The 17,575-nt window shown below is 35.7% G+C and overlaps 1 protein-coding gene across 1 annotated transcript; it reads left to right on the forward strand.

Annotated features, from left to right (window-relative positions):
• The first annotated feature begins 1,922 nt into the window (after nt 1-1,922).
• Nucleotides 1,923-17,281, forward strand: LOC107751321 (beta-1,4-galactosyltransferase 1-like). Its single transcript, XM_016566997.1, has 6 exons — nt 1,923-2,878; nt 4,360-4,595; nt 9,365-9,552; nt 12,565-12,687; nt 14,936-15,040; nt 15,297-17,281. The coding sequence occupies exons 1-6, from the start codon at nt 2,605-2,607 to the stop codon at nt 15,424-15,426; spliced, it is 1,056 nt and encodes a 351-aa protein (XP_016422483.1). The 5' UTR covers nt 1,923-2,604; the 3' UTR covers nt 15,427-17,281.
• Nucleotides 17,282-17,575: the final 294 nt, after the last annotated feature.

A 17,575-nucleotide genomic window follows, 5' to 3' on the forward strand; every position in this document is an offset into this window, starting at 1 on the left:
TTGTGTTTGTCGTCTAAAGCTACACGTGGCAAACAGGCAACAGTGATGTTTAGCTGTTTTTAAAGGAATATTTTTACAGGACTATATTAGGCAGCTGAACTCACAGGATCAACACAAGTGCTTGGCAAACAACTTGTACAGATGGTGGGGGATACTATTTATTTTCCATTACATTATGTCTGGTTTTTTTTTTTCTTCACACTTTTAACAATCCAGTTTTTCCTAAGAAGAGGCATCTGGTACTGAAATCTGGTATTGAAAATCACGTCTTCCTAATCAAATTAAAATGGGTCTAATGAAAAGTGTGTTTTAATCAGGTCCTAAAAGTATGACTGAAAAAAAATATTTGAATATTGATGAAACAATTTTAGTAGAAATCTTCTTGTAAAAAAAGTAATAAAATAAAAAAATAAATTACAACTTTGGGACACAACTTTGGCAAAAAGGTATCCTTTTTCCTGGTTCAATCACTTGGCATTTCATAATTTCTTATGTGTTGTGTAATAACTTATGTATTATTCTGCAATTAGCTGATATATGTATATAAGATGTATAAAAACACCAAATGTAAAAGGTTGTCATTGTTTTTGTCAAATACAATGACTTTTATTATTTTAACTTTTAAACCAATTTCATTAATGAATGGAAATTCGTTTTTTAGGGTTAATAGAAGGTGCTATTTTATGGTGCTTGCAGAAGAGAGTCTTCAACAGTTTTTTAAAGGTGCTCTCAAATGGTTAAAAGTTTAAATATCACCTATGTATATGAATGTGTATCAAATAAAAACTGTTACTACACAGTTGTGTCTGCAGCAAATGATCTACCAAGGCAATAATAATGTTCTGTTATGCTTTTTAACATGCTAAATCTCACTTAAGTAAACATGCTCAGCAGGGGTATAACAACGGTTTGTTTGATTTTGTTTTGCTCCATCCTAACATGCCGCTTTATTTTACAAACATATTGTTATATTCTTTGTGGCCACAAGGGTGCGCTGAACATCTACGTGTGAAGCACTGGCCATTCTGCATGAAAGAATGAATCTGGGAAGTAACAAACTTTAAGAATTTATTTCTAACTCAAACATGAGCAACCCATCTATAGGCCTACATCATTTTTAGGCCATTTCCATTCTTATTATTTTATTTTATTCATTTTTTTAATAAACAATTTAATCCCATTGGTAATATTTGTGCCAATTTTATTTTTGAGTTTGAAAAAGTTTTACAGAGTTACATTTTGTGTTCAGGGTGTACTTTTTTTTCAGTTAAACTTTTTCCTAGCTGGCGTAAATAGTCACATGACTAGAGCTGTTAAATTCAAATTCGTCTCTGAAAGATACAAGTACACCCTGAACACAAAATGTAACTCTGTAAAACTTTTTCAAACTCAAAAATAAAATTGATAAAAAAAAAATAAATAAATAAATATATATATATATATATATATTTCCGTCTAGCTGCCAATGCATCATTCTCTCTCTCTCTAATTTTTATTTGATGTAAAATAGCAAACGCGGAAAGTAAAATTTAAAGTGGTCATATGATGCGATTTCAAGTTTTCCTTTCTCTTTGGAGTAAATAAAAAAAACAGAAAGTATAAAAATAAAAACTATGCGGTCACATTATAAAATAGTAGATTTAAAGTATTGTTAAATAAACAAACCAACGTATAACTAAACATATTCATTTATTAATATTTAATTAAATTTATTTTTGACCAACCATGCAGTTTTTGTCTTTGTGTTTCCTACTGGTTTCACAAATAACATCTGACTGAGCTAAGTCATCCGAGGAGTAAACTGAAGCGCGCAGAGAAGGCTTTTATTGTGAAGCTGGATTCTGACTTCCTCTCTCTGTAGCTGGCTTCACATGATGACGCAACTAGCTCATTGGCCTATCTACAAGTCATAAGTCAACAGCAAATTTGCCTGCAGAGTGTTTAGAGATCAGAGACTTTTACAAGCCGAGCTCAACTCTTCCCCCAGAACTTATGAACCTATCTGAAAGCTCTACGCGTTACTGTAAAAACTGCTTTGGAGTTTGTCCGGAAACTTATCGCCATCTCCCTTCCGATATCATTATAGCGGATCGTTCTGGCACGGAGATTTATCATGTAAAACATCCGGGATTTTTGAGATGTGGGTTTTTAATATTCTTTCGGCGGACTTTTGACTTCTTCTGGATCTGAAGGAGAGTTGTATTGCTGTTTTCGTGAGTTTATAAACGTTTAAACGTCCATCATGATCGGGAATGTAAGAACGCTGTAGGAAAGGAAATAAGCCAGATGTAACAGTTAGTGGATCGCGTGTTACTAGCGGAGAAGTGAGCTAAGCTGTTGAATTATTTAAGATTTAGTGGAATCGGGTGAGATGTTTATATAAGACATATATATTTATATAAAATTGTATATAATTTTATAATTAAAACAGAATTTGACAGAGTTTTTAACCTGTAAATTTGTATATAAATATTCGATGTTACCCAAAAACCCCAGGAAGTAGAAAGTACATAGTAAGTGATCGATTGTGTTAACGTTAGATTGTATATAACAACCAAAAAAAAAAAAAAAAGAATATACATTGCCATCTCCAGGATTACTACAATGCGGGATGCGTCTGGGAATTTCAATCTTCTACACAGGACTTGCTCTCTAGTGGTGTTTCTATGTTTCCTACACATCTCTGTCACTGTCATATATTATATGAGAAATTCAGATTCAAGGCAAACCTTTGTACAAAATCAGCAAAACCCTCAGATCCACAGGAAACTGACCGAACAGAGAGTCGCTACAGAGGAGAGCAGTCTGCCACCTGTGTCTAATGTCACAGAGACTGAGAGAAAGCTGGAAACATGCCCTGACAATCCACCTCGATTGGGTGAGCTGCTGTTTTATTTGTGTAGAGTTGATTTCTGGGAACTTGTTCAAGAGAGAGAGAGATAATATGTGTGTGTTTGTGTAATTGTGTATAAATATATCAGTGCTGTCAAGCGATTAATCGCATTCAAAATAAAAGTTTTTGTTTACATAATATATAGCTATTATCTCACAATTCTGACTTTATAACTCGAAATTGCGAGTTTTTATCTCACAATTCTGAGAAAAAAAAGTCAGAATTACGAGATATAAACTCGCAATTGTTAGAAAAAAAGTCAGAATTGTGAGTTTATATCTCGCAGTTCTGACTTTATTTCTCAGAATTGCGAGTTTATATCTCACAATTATGAATTTTTAACTCGCAATTGTGAGTTTATACCACGCAATTCTGAGAAAAAAAGTCAGAATTGCGAGTTTGTATCACAATTCTGAGAAAAAAAAGTCAGAATTGTGAGATAAAAAGTCGCAATTACCTCTTATTTTATATTCAATTGATCAAAAGTGACGGTAAAGACATTTTATAATGTTACATACATTTCCTTTCAAATAAATGCTGTTCTTTTGAGCTTTGGATTCATCAAAGAACACTGAAAAAAGCATAAATCATAAGAGACCCTTTTTAAATACATTTAGAAATCTCAGTGATCCCAAACTTTTGACCGGCATGCACACATTTTCATGCCATTTCTAAATTTACTGAGATGACAACTACAACTGAAAAATAGGCTTTACTTTCTTTATTCAAAATATACATATTTTTCCAATTGAATTTGGGGTTAAATATGCCTAGATATGTTCTGGGCAGTTTTAAATTCACCCATTTTTGTGCATCTCGGCTGTTTTAGATTGGTTGTTTTTAAATAAAAAGTCTTTGTATAACGAATCCACATACGAGTTTACATTTTGCCAGTATATAATGATTCAGCACAGTGTAGTATTTCTGAGAAATTTGTGGTCGTAATAAATGATGTGACCTGTCACTTTGTGTTCCCTCTGTCCAGATTCCAAACACAAAAGCACGGTTTTACAGCTGCTGTGACTCTGGTTGTTACATTTACCCCTTTGTGTAATGCTTTGTTGACAATACAGCAAATTAATGTCTCTTGCATGAGTGTTATATGGTAGTTTTTACATTATCTACTGATGCTGATTAATTGGCTTCACTGAAGCCCTGTGTCGTAATGGAAAAATTGGCCGAGAAGCTTTGTGACATGGTTATTTTGTTTCGGCTATCTTTCTCTTTTGTCAGACAACATTGACACTGTTGCTTGTAGCAACAGTAGCATGATAATGTAATTGGATACACCATAGTGCGATGAATAATAATGAGTTCTCTGAGGAGAGAGGGTTTACTTTAAGACACAAGGTAGCGCTTGGTTGTTTTTTTAATGGTCGGAATTATCCAATATAAGTATTGCTTTTTAAAAAATAAGTTTTATGTCTCCATAATAAAGCATGTAATTTGTGTCTTGGTTCTTCTAGTGGGTCCAATGCGGGTAGAGTTTTCTGGCCCGGTCTCCCTAGACCTGGTGAGGTCAGAGAACCCAACGTTGCAGCCCGGTGGACGGTTTAAACCCACAGACTGCATCGCCCAGCAGAAGGTGGCAATCATCATCCCTTTCAGGAACCGCGACGAGCACCTGAAGTACTGGCTGTATTATCTACACCCCATCCTCCAGCGCCAGCAACTGGACTACGGTGTCTACGTCATCAACCAGGTTTGTCTTTCAACCAGTGCAGTAAAACTTATGCAGTCTTTGACCTGCGAGTCACGAGTGCGTAATCTGCAATTGCAGAAGGGTTCAAAGGCCTGTGGTAGTGGAGTCAAGAGGTTAAATATCTGTGCTAGTTTGTTGAAATAGACAAATGTTTTAATCTGGTTGTTATCATTAATGATGAGTTCCTTCCTCTTAAAGCTGTGTTTTGTAATATCTTTTACTTCTTTAATCTACATTGTCTACTCTGTTGTGTTATCTGGAATGTAAACTCTCTGTCACGTGGGCGTGCCGGGGCATGAAGTTTGGCATGTGTTTTGCTAAGTTAACTCTTCTCTCAAAATCCTAATTTCTCTCTCATTGGCCATTTTGAGTAATGTAGCTCACAAACATGGCTGTTTACAATTACATACATGCTTGTAATGAATATTGATACTGCTTTACTGATATTTGCACAGATGATTAATTTTGACTCCTACAGCAAAAGCTAATATCTTATTGAACACTTATTTCTTCCATTATTTGATTAAAATTTTTGCCATTTTTAATTTAGCAAATACATTTTATTTACATGTAAGCTTCCATTATTTTGACAAAAAAAATTCCATTAATTGTGTAAAATAAGTCACTCATATATTTTAAATGGTAACACTTTACAATAAGGTTCCATTTGTTAAAATTAGTTAGCTACATTAGTTAACATGGACTAACAATGAATAATCCTTCTAAAGCATTTCTTAATCTTACTTAATGTTGATTCCAACATGAACTTATACATAATTCAAACTAAACATTTTATCTATTAATGTTATTTAATAGACCTGAGCTAACATGCACTAACAATGAACAGTTGTATTTTTTATTAATTAACATTAACAAAGATGAATAAATACTGTAGCAAATATATTGTTCATTGTTAGTTAATGTTAACAAATGGAACCTCATAGTAAAGTGTTACAATTGATAGAATGCATGAATACCTATTTGATGCTATGTAAGTTTGACAATTACAAGCTTGCGAAATTGGTTAACTGATATTGTGCAAAAGCACCAGTACTTTTTAGGGATGCACCGATACCGATACTGGTATCGGTATCGGGCCCTTGACATCCCTACTTTGAGGAGGTCATGCTACATACGTTTACATTTAGTATTGTAGCAGATGCTTTTATCCAAAGCAACTTACAAATGAGGAACAACATGGCAGGCCATTATGCAGTACACAGTGCCATGTAAGGCTGTGATGATAACCGCATTACCGCAGTAATGAGATGCCGACCGCGGTGTTGAGGTCATCACCATCATCACCACAGCACTGCTGTAACAAGCGAATTTCTCCAGCTCGGGATCAATAAAGTCTTATATTAGGCTATCTTATCTTGATCATGTAAATGGGCAGCAGTGATTCAGAGCATTGATTGGCGTATCCATAAGTTTTGCCCAATTATTTACGGGATGATGCAATAGGCTATTTCGTTTCGTATTCGCTTTGAAAAATTCTAATTATTAACATAATAAACATATTAACCGTCAAAGCGCGTGATTTGTTGCTTCTTCACCGCGGTAAGAAAAAATCCCATACCGTCACAGCCCTAGTGCCAAGCTTCATGTGTAAGAGAAGAACAAAAGGTGATGGAGTCTCAATATTCAGATTGGGGATTATTTAGTGAATAGTATTTTTTTCAATGGACTCAAACATTTACATTTGATCACCATAATCTTAAATATCTGGTTGCATCCTTGAGTTTGGGAATTCTTTAGCTATTTCTCGCCATCAGAAAAAAGTACAGCTAATCAGTGTTAAAGCGAGGTACATTACACAGTAGTTTCCCCAGACTGTGATAGAGACAGCTGCTGTTTGAGGCTGGGCGTGCTTTCAAAAAAACGTTGAGCGGTCTGTTGTCGTCTTTCAGTAAATACCCATGACATTACAGACTGGAACGAGGTGAGACACAGTGCTGCGGTTCTTGTCTCTCTTTTATTTGGGACTCTCAGAGAACAGATGTCTTCATCGAATCCATTTCAAACAATCAGTTATCAGTGGTTTGGGAATTTTCTAAGTAAACAAAATGACTAATGTGTATCATTCTGTGCGGCTTTGCACTAAAAGCATCCTAATGTGCTCGCCAAGAAGGTTTTGGACTTGTCGGTGGTCTTCTCTGATTGTGTCTTCTCTGAAGTGTTACTTGATTGTTCTTTCTAATTATTCTCTTGCTCTCTTTGCCACACCCTTCTTTTCTCTGCACCTTGCATTTATTTTTTTTCACCCTTTCATCCTACATTCCTTCCCTTCTTCCTGTTCAAACCGAACCCCTTTTATGCGCATCAGAGGCCCTTGCGCTCAGGAAAAGGTGAGACGTCTGCTTGCTCTTTATCTGGCCAATCACACTACGCTTCCCTGGCTGCGTCTAACGAATGGTAATGTTGGCTTCTTGATTATCTGTTTTCTCTTTGTCGGTTTCTTTTTCCTTCCTTATTTTCTCTCTTTCTCTGGCCTAAGTCTCTCACTCTCTTAAGTTCCTCATTTTACCATGGATGGCAGTTCTCTGCCAAAAATAGCTGTTTTGTGTTGCCAAAGCGTAATTTAATCACTTTATCTAATCTTTTTGAAAGACTGGTGACTTTTTAAAGGTTATCTATTTATTTACTGGTGAAAAGTTATATTAATCCAAACATGCTTTATAATTATTTACTCCTCCTTATGACATTGCAGTCCCATATGTTGCTAATTTTTCTGTTAAACACTGTTAAATGAATTAAATTAAATTAAATGAGGGTGAGAAAATAATGACAGAGTTGTCTTTTTTTAATTGATTAGCCTGTATTTATTTTCTCTGCTGTCCTATTTTCTGAAGTGTGCATCTATTTGTGCTACTTACATCTGTGCTATATGAACAATGAAGCTCTTCTTCACTTTCAGTTCTTTGTGTTTTGATTCCTCAAGGGTTTTTTTTTTTAACTCCCTAAAATGTAAATGAATCCTCCAGTGACACATTGCAGGTCGACGATCAGATCTGGTTGTTGACATGTGAGAACACTACATTATGTCGACTCAAAAGATGGCCATAGAACAGGACGATCTGGTTCTTCAAAGCCAAGTCTCGCTTTGAATGCACAGGCCACATCTTCTGAATCAATCGTGGATGTCGTCTGCTCCACTAGAACAAGCGTATCTCAGTTAATTTAGGGCAGCTTGTTTGAGTTTGCTGTGTTATAAAAGAGAGGATTGCTACTCTCTGTCGGGTGCAAGGAGGTTAACAGATAGCTCTGGGCTCCTGAGGCTCCGCCGTCATTAAATTTCATTACACAAGCTCAAGTGCCGCCGTGATGCTCTTCAGAGGAAGAAAAGGTGGGCTCCAGACAGAGAGTGCATCTATAAATCATGAGCCGAAGGCCCAAAGCCAGCAGAAAGATTTGAATGACAGTTGGAAATGAGTCACCTTGGAATATCATATTTGGGCTTTCCAAGATCTTCTTTACAAAAATGTACCATGGTAACCATAGATTCCACCACTGAAAACACAAAGAAACATTGAAACGTATTTTATTACTGTAAAACAGGGCTTCCCAAAGCTCTAATGTTCTCTAATGTTGGGTAATGGTCACATGACATGCAGGTAACCGAATAAAATATTGAATTCTTTTAATTATACATTTTACAATGTAATTAAATTTGCAAACCCCAGTTTTGGGAAGCCCTGCTGTAAAATTTATATATTTAATTAATTAGTATAAGATCTTCTACAACCACAGTGGAAGAAGCCTTCAAAATCGTTGTCTCTTTCTTTCTATCTTTCTTTCTTTCTTTCTTTCTTTTTATAATAGCAGTGGTGGCAAATACCACATAATACCATATTAGCTTTATCGTTGTAACAGCAACTAGCATATTTTGCCAGACACTATGATTACCATGGTCCCTTTTTTGTTAAAAACAGCTCAAATTCATTAGTTACTGTTGTCAGACATGGCAATCTTTTCTGTTGTGCAAGGAATTGTGTGAAATCCATGTCAACTTCCACACAAAAGCTAAAAAAAGTAGTTTCTATCCAGTAAAACGTTTTTACCCTTGTAGAACTAGTAGGAATTTAGTTATATACCATTAAAATAGACCAATATAATACTTTCTGGCCAATAACTAATAATGGGCAATTATGTTGTTTAATAATCCAATTTTAAAACTGTATTGTTGTAATTTTTATTTTAAACATCATTCACATGAAAATTCCAATTTGATTGTATTTGATTAACAGTAGAAAGGATGACTTCTTGTTGTACTACTTTTAAATAATGGATAACTTTCAAAACCTGCATAAGGAAGTGTGTATTGTAATAAATAAATTATTTTCTCTGAGATTATTCGCTTCAATATCTGCCCATTCAGATTGTTACAGGTCATTTATCTTTCCCTACTGAAAAGCTCACTTAGTAAAGGAAATGTAGGCTTTTTGGAAAAGTGTGCGTTACGGGTGTTCTGTTTTTGTCAGTTTTTGTCACCTGCCAACCATGTTGTGAAAGATTAAACTGATAGCAGTGACGTGCTCCCATACAGCAAGCACAAGTGTTCTGATTTTATTAGTTTAAACATAGACACCCGCTTTAGCAAACACTCATTTCATTTTTATGGCACGAAAGGTCAGCTATAAATCACACTGCTTTATAGACATTGTAACACATTTCTTCCACCACCCTCTCATATGTGATTTCATTTGTATTTAATGTGTATTTTTCAGCTTTGTATCATCCTCTGACCCCTCTCTCTCTTTTAATGACAGGACGGCGAGGATACGTTCAACCGCGCCAAACTGCTCAACGTTGGTTACGCTGAGGCTGTGAAGGAGTATGACTACGATTGTTTTGTCTTCAGTGATGTAGACCTCATCCCAATGGATGACCGCAACTTCTACAAGTGCTACAATCAGCCCAGGCATCTGTCTGTATCTATGGACAAGTTTGGATTCAGGTATTTCTGGTCTTTGTTGACTGTTATCTCATGTTGTGACTTAATGGTGTATTTTCAATACACAGGTAATATGGAACAAACATGGTTTGTTTGCACATGGTATTTGGACAAGTTATTCTCTGAAATACCTTGGAGTAGCATGTTGGCTGTATGTATGTGCAAATTTATATACTGCGGTGTACATATTTACATGAATATCAGCAGACAGTACTGCATTACAGTATTTTTTATTGCCATAGACTTTTATATATAATCATTTTCTTTTTCTGGAAAAAAATACTTTATTGTCTTACACTATGGTTTAAAAGTTCGAGCATAAGAGATTTCATTCAAAAACATTAAAATGTCTTTTAAAGTTTAAGTTTTTTAATGGATATACAGTCATAGAGATATAAAACAACTCTCTCTTCTAAATACCACTGTATATAAATATGGTAATTGTTCATTTCCATGGTATATACCAAATTACACCTATATCTACTTTAAGTCTAAGATATATGTAGTCCTGAGCTTTGATGTGAAAATATGAGAAAAATCCAAATGTTGTAGGATCAGACTCTCAGTGGTTGGTCTATGACCATTGTGTTCTTAAAAGAATATTCTGGGTTAAATTTGCTGTAAATGTGTTTTTCATTAATTTTTACTGAGGGATGAGTCAACTTTATTTTCATTGGTAATCCATAACAGGCCACAGATGCTGTTGATTTAACCAGGTCATATTTAATCCAGAATATCCTTTAACCTTAGGTTACGCCAGCAGGACTTTGTCCTGTAATAAGTAAGTCACTTTAGATAAAAGCGTCAGATAAATGATAAAGTAGTGGCGTTTGAATGGGAATATTCTAGCGACGTCACACATGATTCCCATTAGGGTCCATTGAGAGCTCAACTGTCTGTCTGAAATGAAACTGTAGCTTGTTGGAGCGGCTTGTACCAGTGACCTCCAGCACAAGTTCCGTGTAACATGAGTATGATGTATGTGAAGGCGTGTGTGTGCTCACGTGTGTCCTTTGGTATTTACAGTGTGTAATGAGGAAATGATAAAGGTTAGGTTTTAAACTCCCACACACTGAAGCAGTTGTGTTGCTCTTTTGTAACCTATGTCGGCAGTCTTTTATAAGGTCTTTACAGCATTCACCACTGCTAGCATGGGCCGCAGGAGCTGGGCGGCTTTTTTTTTCCCCACAGAACTTCAAAAGCATCTGGATGTCATTTGTAATTTTCAAGAGTTACTGTGCGAAAGAACGTCAGACGAGAGCGAGCCAGAACCTGATGTAGGATAGTGTTTGCTCATTAATTTCAAACTGAGACACATTTGTGTAGAGACAATTATGTAGAAACTAAGCAAAATAGCTGTCAAATGATAACGAATGCCGTGAAGATTGGACAGACAGTTGGCTTAAAAAACAAGTGTGCTTTGGCATGCTTTCCTCTATAATTGTCCTGTGTTTGAATTTTAATGTATTTAAATGTACTTGTTTCCCTCTCTATGCATTTTGTGTTACTTTGAATGTTATTTTGAATGCATGTTCACTTTACCTGGCCGTTTCTAAAGGGACAGTCCACCCAAAAATTAAGTTATATTATCATTTACCAGTGCTGGGTTACTAATGATTACATGTAATCTGGATTACGTAATCAGATTTAAAAAATGCAGTACTTGTAATTAGATTATATTACATTTTAAATGCTCATATCAGATACATATAGTTACTTTTTAATAAATTACATGATTACTAATTATTCACACAATGGCAGTAAGTTATTCATCATTTACTGATTCTCCCTGATTCCTCTTTTCAGATTTTCCTTTCTAAAAAATTCTAATGTGTTTAGCTTGGAATATTTACAATATAGAATGGCTATGTAAATTTTCATGTAAATTAATTTGCAATCCATTTGGGGACAAAAGCACCTCTCAGTCAGTTATACCATGCTAATTTTAAATAATTTAACAACACATTCGCATGTTCACAGTTCTCTGATGTCAGTTAATGGTCACATTGACATACAGGTCAACAAATGGACTATTTCAAATGTAGACATTTTATTTAATGTATTCATTTTAATTTGACATTTTTATGATTTGATTAAATATGATCTTTTCATCAATTCATAAACCCTCTGCAGCTCTTTCAATGAAATAATGTAGTGATTTATAGTAGGTATTAACAGCAAAGGTGTGTATCTATTTTAGTGTTATTAGAGGGCTAGAGAAACAAATAATAGCAACTCGGAGTAGAAGGTTCAAGTGGTGATCTTGTGATTATGCTGACATTCAGGATTGCTAACATTTTTGAAGCCGTGCTCAGATGGCAAAGTTTCCAGTTATTTAACTAGAAGCAACTCTTTGTGAGTGTGATTTCTATAAAATAATACAAAATAAATAGAAAATATTGTCTAAGATATATTTAAACCATTAGTTAGCTAACTACAATTTTTTTCCTATTTAATTTGAAATGGTCTTGCTGTTTAACAAATAATTTTTTTAGAAATACAAATATTAGATACATTTTGGTATTTTTTATTTTATTTTATTATGTAACACAAGACACTGTAATGTATTATTAATTAATATTTTTATTATTAATAAATGAATAAATGAATCAATTCATTTCTTTACAGACATAATAATAGATAACAATTTCTGGTGCTCTTAGTTTGGTCAAAGGTATCTCACACCAAACTGGTTAAACTGCGTGTTTCCTGACGGCCAACTATTGCTATGGTTATCACTGTCAACCATCACACGTTTGGGTTAGTAGGAGTGGCACCACCTGATCATTTACAAGACCAACTGGCTTACAGCAAAACACAGAGGCAGCAGATGTTTAAGGGCTCATGTTCAGCCCCCTGCCAGTTCTCATTAGTGCACCGTCATTGAAACACTAATTTCCCTGCAGAGAAAAATCAAGCTATATGCTGCACTTCTTCTGCACCTGATATAGCAACTGCCACCCAACACGCAACTGTTCCTCAGTGTTTCTATCTCTCTCTGTCCGTTTCCAACAGGTTGCCATACGTACAGTACTTTGGTGGCGTGTCATCCCTGAGCAAGGAACAGTATCTGAAGATCAACGGCTTCCCAAACAACTACTGGGGCTGGGGAGGAGAAGATGATGACATATTTAACAGGTCAGAGAACTCTTTAAAAAAATACTCCACCCAAAAATGAAAATTCTATACTTATTTACTCACCCTCATCTCGTTCCAGACCCATCTACTGAGTGTTTTTTTTTTTCTTCTGTGGCACATACAAAAATGTGTTAAATAAATAAACCTTCACAGATTTGTACCATACAACAGCTGTTTATAGTTCTTATAAACCGTTACTGCCATGGGATAAAAAATAAATAAAAAGGTAATTGCGACTTTTTATCTCACAATTCAGAATTTTTTCTCATATAAACTCTGAACTGAGAAAAATGTCAGTTGCCAAATGTAAACTCTGAATTGTGAGGGGGAAAAAAGTCAGAATTGTGAGATATAAGATATTATAGAAGAGATATTGCTTACTGAAAATAATGGCAAACAAGTTTGGAACATCATGAGGGTGAGAAAACAATGGCAGAAAATCACAGTGTGAAATGTCCTCCCTTGTATTTACATTTGTGCACACCCACATTAAAATACTGTCTGTGAATGGAGTTGCAAGTATAATAGGAAACCTCTGATCCAGCAAAAACCGGAAACATAAATTCAGCTGAGGGTTCCATTTTAAGCATCACACATCCTGTTGCTGTACTGTCAGCATGGCACTGCAAAATCACAAAGCACGTACAAATAAGAAATGTTTCTTGAGCACCATTATTAGAATTATTAGATTTTTGAAGGATCATGTGACTCTGAAGACTGGAGTAATGGTGCTGAAAATTCAGCTTTAACATCAAAGGAATAAATTACATTTTAAAATATCTTTTAAAATATATCAATTTCAAAATATTACAGTTTTTAATGTATTCTTAAATAAATACAGCCTTGACGAGCAGAAGACTTCTTTAAAAAAAAAAAACATTTAAAAAATCTTAACGACCTCAAACATTTGAACTGTAATGTAGTTGAAATGAATAGCATAGTATTACTGAAATTTCCTGGTTCTATGTTCATAACAGTTTGGGAGATAAAGAGCATTCTGCCAACAGCAGGACATGGCAGATAAAAACTCTTATCATCAGCTTGTCAGGGTGCAGACGGAAGACGATAGCTGTTTAACGTCTTATTTGCATGTCCAAGAGTCATTTTCCACAGCTGTCTTGTTTCTCGCGTGTGTGTGTGTGTGTGTGTGTTTTTTGTGTGACTTTCACCACTGTTTAAAGGGTAGTGGAGAGTTAACACTGGACTGGGAAATATTGTGAACTTGCATCATCTGCATGAACACCTGCATTTGTCAGCTGCTCAGCTGCAGCCTTGTTTTTGCTGTGGAGCATTCAGGAAAAGGAAAATACTTGCAGAGCAGGAAACTGCTTTTAATATTTGAAAAGCCAGAGAATACTGGGTGATAGTGCAGTCTCACTATTGCTTTAAGTCTTCTGCCTGGCAGTTAAAACAACCGGTGAAGGAAAGCATTAGTAACCACCCAGAGCACTGTAGCGTCTGGACCACTCAAACACACAATATATATTTTGTTTTTAGCACCATGGCAACTCCAGAACAATGTGAATAGGGTGCCTGCCCCCCTTTTTCAGTTACTCTGATTCATTTTTCCAATAGGAATAAAAAAAAGTCTTTGTTTAAGTGTTAAAGCGCTATAAGCCATGAACCAGGCCAACCAGTAATGAGGAGAATTACAAACTTATATATATTTAAGTGTTTTGAGAGCATGGTGACACTGACTCGTTTATGCCTCGCTTGGGACGATTTGCTTGCTGCGACTCTCTGATTGGTGGAATTTTCTATACAGCATCATATAGGTAATGTAGTTTTACCAGGGATTCTAGAGTACTGTTAAATATGATTATTTAAAACATTAATTGAAATAATGTGAACTGATGGCTTCAGCAAAAGCGTATACCATCGATTAACAACCTCAGAACTCGCAGTAGCTCTGTCTCAAAGAAAATGAATGACATTTTCATTTCCAGAACCTGACTGACGCACTCTGTAAAACTCAGAAGACCTTAACAAGTCAAGCAAGACAATTTCCAATCAAACAAGTTCATCTTGTATCTACATGAATTAGGGAAGATCAGTATCTATCATGTTCTTTGACTCTTTTAAAGAGACAGTTCACCTAAAATGAAATGTCTCAAAATGACTTTTTTTTTCATTGGGGTCCAGTGTTGTTCTCCTCCACTTATAATGTGTCTCTAGACCAATACGCTTTAAATCAGATGTATTAATTATGGACTGAAAAGAGGCTGATACGAGCTGCATGTTTTCACAGGGTTACCTCCAAAGGGATGTCTATATCAAGGCCTGATGGGACCATTGGAAAATGTAGAATGATCCGCCATGATCGGGACAAACAAAACGACCCCAATCCACAGAGGTATTTAAACATATTACAGCTGTAAATCTTACGTACTCTGATAATCTCACTAGTTAAATACATTGCCACATTTAAAAGATGAAATTGTGTGGGAGTGAAAAAGTACTTTGTTACATACACTTAATTGAAAGTGATAACCCCTCGTATCAGTTGAATGCCAGATTTGTTTAGCGATTAAAAATATATATATATATATATGTACAAGGTTATAAATAGTCCTGCTTTGGGTAATGTTAATTGTCATTTCCTGTCACAGGTTTGACCGAATAGCTCACACAAGGCAAACAATGGCAAGGGATGGGATCAATTCATTAACATATAAGGTTGTTACAATTGAGAAAGACCAGCTATTCACCAAAATCACAGTGGATGTGGGAAAACCATGATTCCTGCGTAGAGACCAGCATAAAACTGAGTGAAACCGCAGCGCTGGCTGTCGAAACCAAATGTGCCTTGATAGTCAAATGGATCATTTTCAAAGTGGATTCTATATTTTTAAAAAGACACGCAAGTACTTAGAAATGTTTGTTTTGCCATCTTTGCACATGTGATGGTGAACACAGGGGTCTGGACTCCTTTTGCCCAGTGTATCAGAACTGTTCGGCTGCTAAAGGAGACACACAAGGGTTTCAGGTTGTCCTCGAGGTGACGGGCCAAACTTGTTCTGTCTCAGACACTTCTGCTGAGGAAAAAGACTATATTTTGAGCCATTCAATGAAAGCAGCAAATTAAAGTGAACTGAATTGCTGATGAAAATATCCTTGTGGTGGACAAAGTATGTGAGTTGCTGTGTATGGGATTATTTAGTTGTGTGTTTGAAAGCGAATATGTAAAGGATCGATTTTGTTAATCAGCAACCTAAGCAATGCAACAAAAAAAAATTGAAGGGTTGTGGATACTGGCAAACTGGCATTTTTGGGCTGTCACATTTTTGTTTACTTTTATTACGAATTGCATCTCATTATCTCGTTGCTGTACCAGGTTATTTGTACTTTACAGAGCCTTTTAAATGATATCTCTCTTTGTTAGGAGTGAGATGTCTGAATGTATTGGCCTGCATGGTTTTTGATGCGTATTGGACCATTATTATGTTTGCTGGAACACCAAAGTGGCAGCCTTGCATCTTAAAAGACATTAATTTCCTCCCTTCTGTTTGGTGCATTATCTTTTTGATTGCAAATCTATCCAATCAAATGCAGCATTATCAGGCCAAGCTTTCAGATTTGCTCTGTTCCTTTTCATGGTTTTCGGTCCTTTATTGCATTGTGAATTTCTCAGATCTATGCTGGTTATTAAGGGCACAAGAATATTCAAGCTCTCTACTGTAATGAAAACATGAAGCCATTGAGAACTTTGCTGAATTGACCTGTTGATACTTGTATCTTTTTTTCTCTCACATGTGCTGGTCTGCAGAAAACAGTGTTTTATGTTAAAACCTGTCATTGTGGAAACCAAAAATGCCTTTCAACTCTGTCAGGGGACGAAATGCAGACGAAGCAAATAAATGTATGTCAGCTGTTTGCTCAAGTGCTTTTCAAGATGGCGACTAACAGCCCGTACACAATGTACAGAATGTTTAAGTTGCGCAGCCAAATTTTTTCCTCTGTGCCGAGCACCCCAAAAGACCCATAGATTTTCTTTCCAGCTTAAAAACTCTCCAATGCCTTATAATAAGTCCTTTGCAGCAGGAAAGAAAACTACCTCTCCACACGGCACTCGCAAGCAGAAGGGATTAGCAGCTAATGCGGTCTCTCAAACCAAATGCTTTGGCAAATAATCTTGGGCTTTTTTTCCTCTTAGGTCAGTTAAAGCGAGGTTTAAATCTGTTTAGACAATGGTCTTTGTTTGAGAGCCAGCACATAATTAATTATCTTTTTCTTTTTTTTAAATTCTTTGATTTCTCCGTTTCTTTCTTTCTTTTCAACACAACTTTTTTGTTTTCTATTTTTAATGTTCCTCTTACTTTAGTGTAATGCAGTGAACAATGAACGTAATTTGGAATTATGGAAAGTAAATAATTAAATTGTGTTTGATTTAACTTTGCTTGTGTGTGTTGTGAATTGTAATAAAAGGCAGTCATGTGATGTGTTTGGCCAGAGGCAGCCATCACGGCCTTTTCAGCAGAAGACCGCTAACGGGCCATTGTAACTTTCCATGCACACAAACCATTAAATCTTGCCTAACCACCTATGCGATCTTACCTCAGAGCTAATGGTTTATTTCTGTAGTTATAGTTATATGTATAACATAAAAAGGATGAATGGAAGGATAGATAGACTTTGTCTTATCTTTAAAATAAACATTTATAATTTTCCTCTGAATCAGATAACGCAAATTGCAGTGTATAGACATACTGTTTATTTCTGCCAATGAAGCAGTGCCAAAAAAAGCATTATCAGGAGGTCCTCATAAACAATAGGCCATGCTTTGGTTTTCTCATGGTGGCTTTATGTGAACATGAGCCATTACATGAGAATGTCATTAGCTGCCACTGTAGTAAATGTTCAGGGTGGAGTGTATCCATGGGATTTCGCT

Source organism: Sinocyclocheilus rhinocerous, unplaced genomic scaffold, assembly GCF_001515625.1.
Source record: "Sinocyclocheilus rhinocerous isolate Xijiao unplaced genomic scaffold, SAMN03320098_v1.1 scaffold1233, whole genome shotgun sequence".
NCBI classification, from domain to species: domain Eukaryota; kingdom Metazoa; phylum Chordata; class Actinopteri; order Cypriniformes; family Cyprinidae; genus Sinocyclocheilus; species Sinocyclocheilus rhinocerous.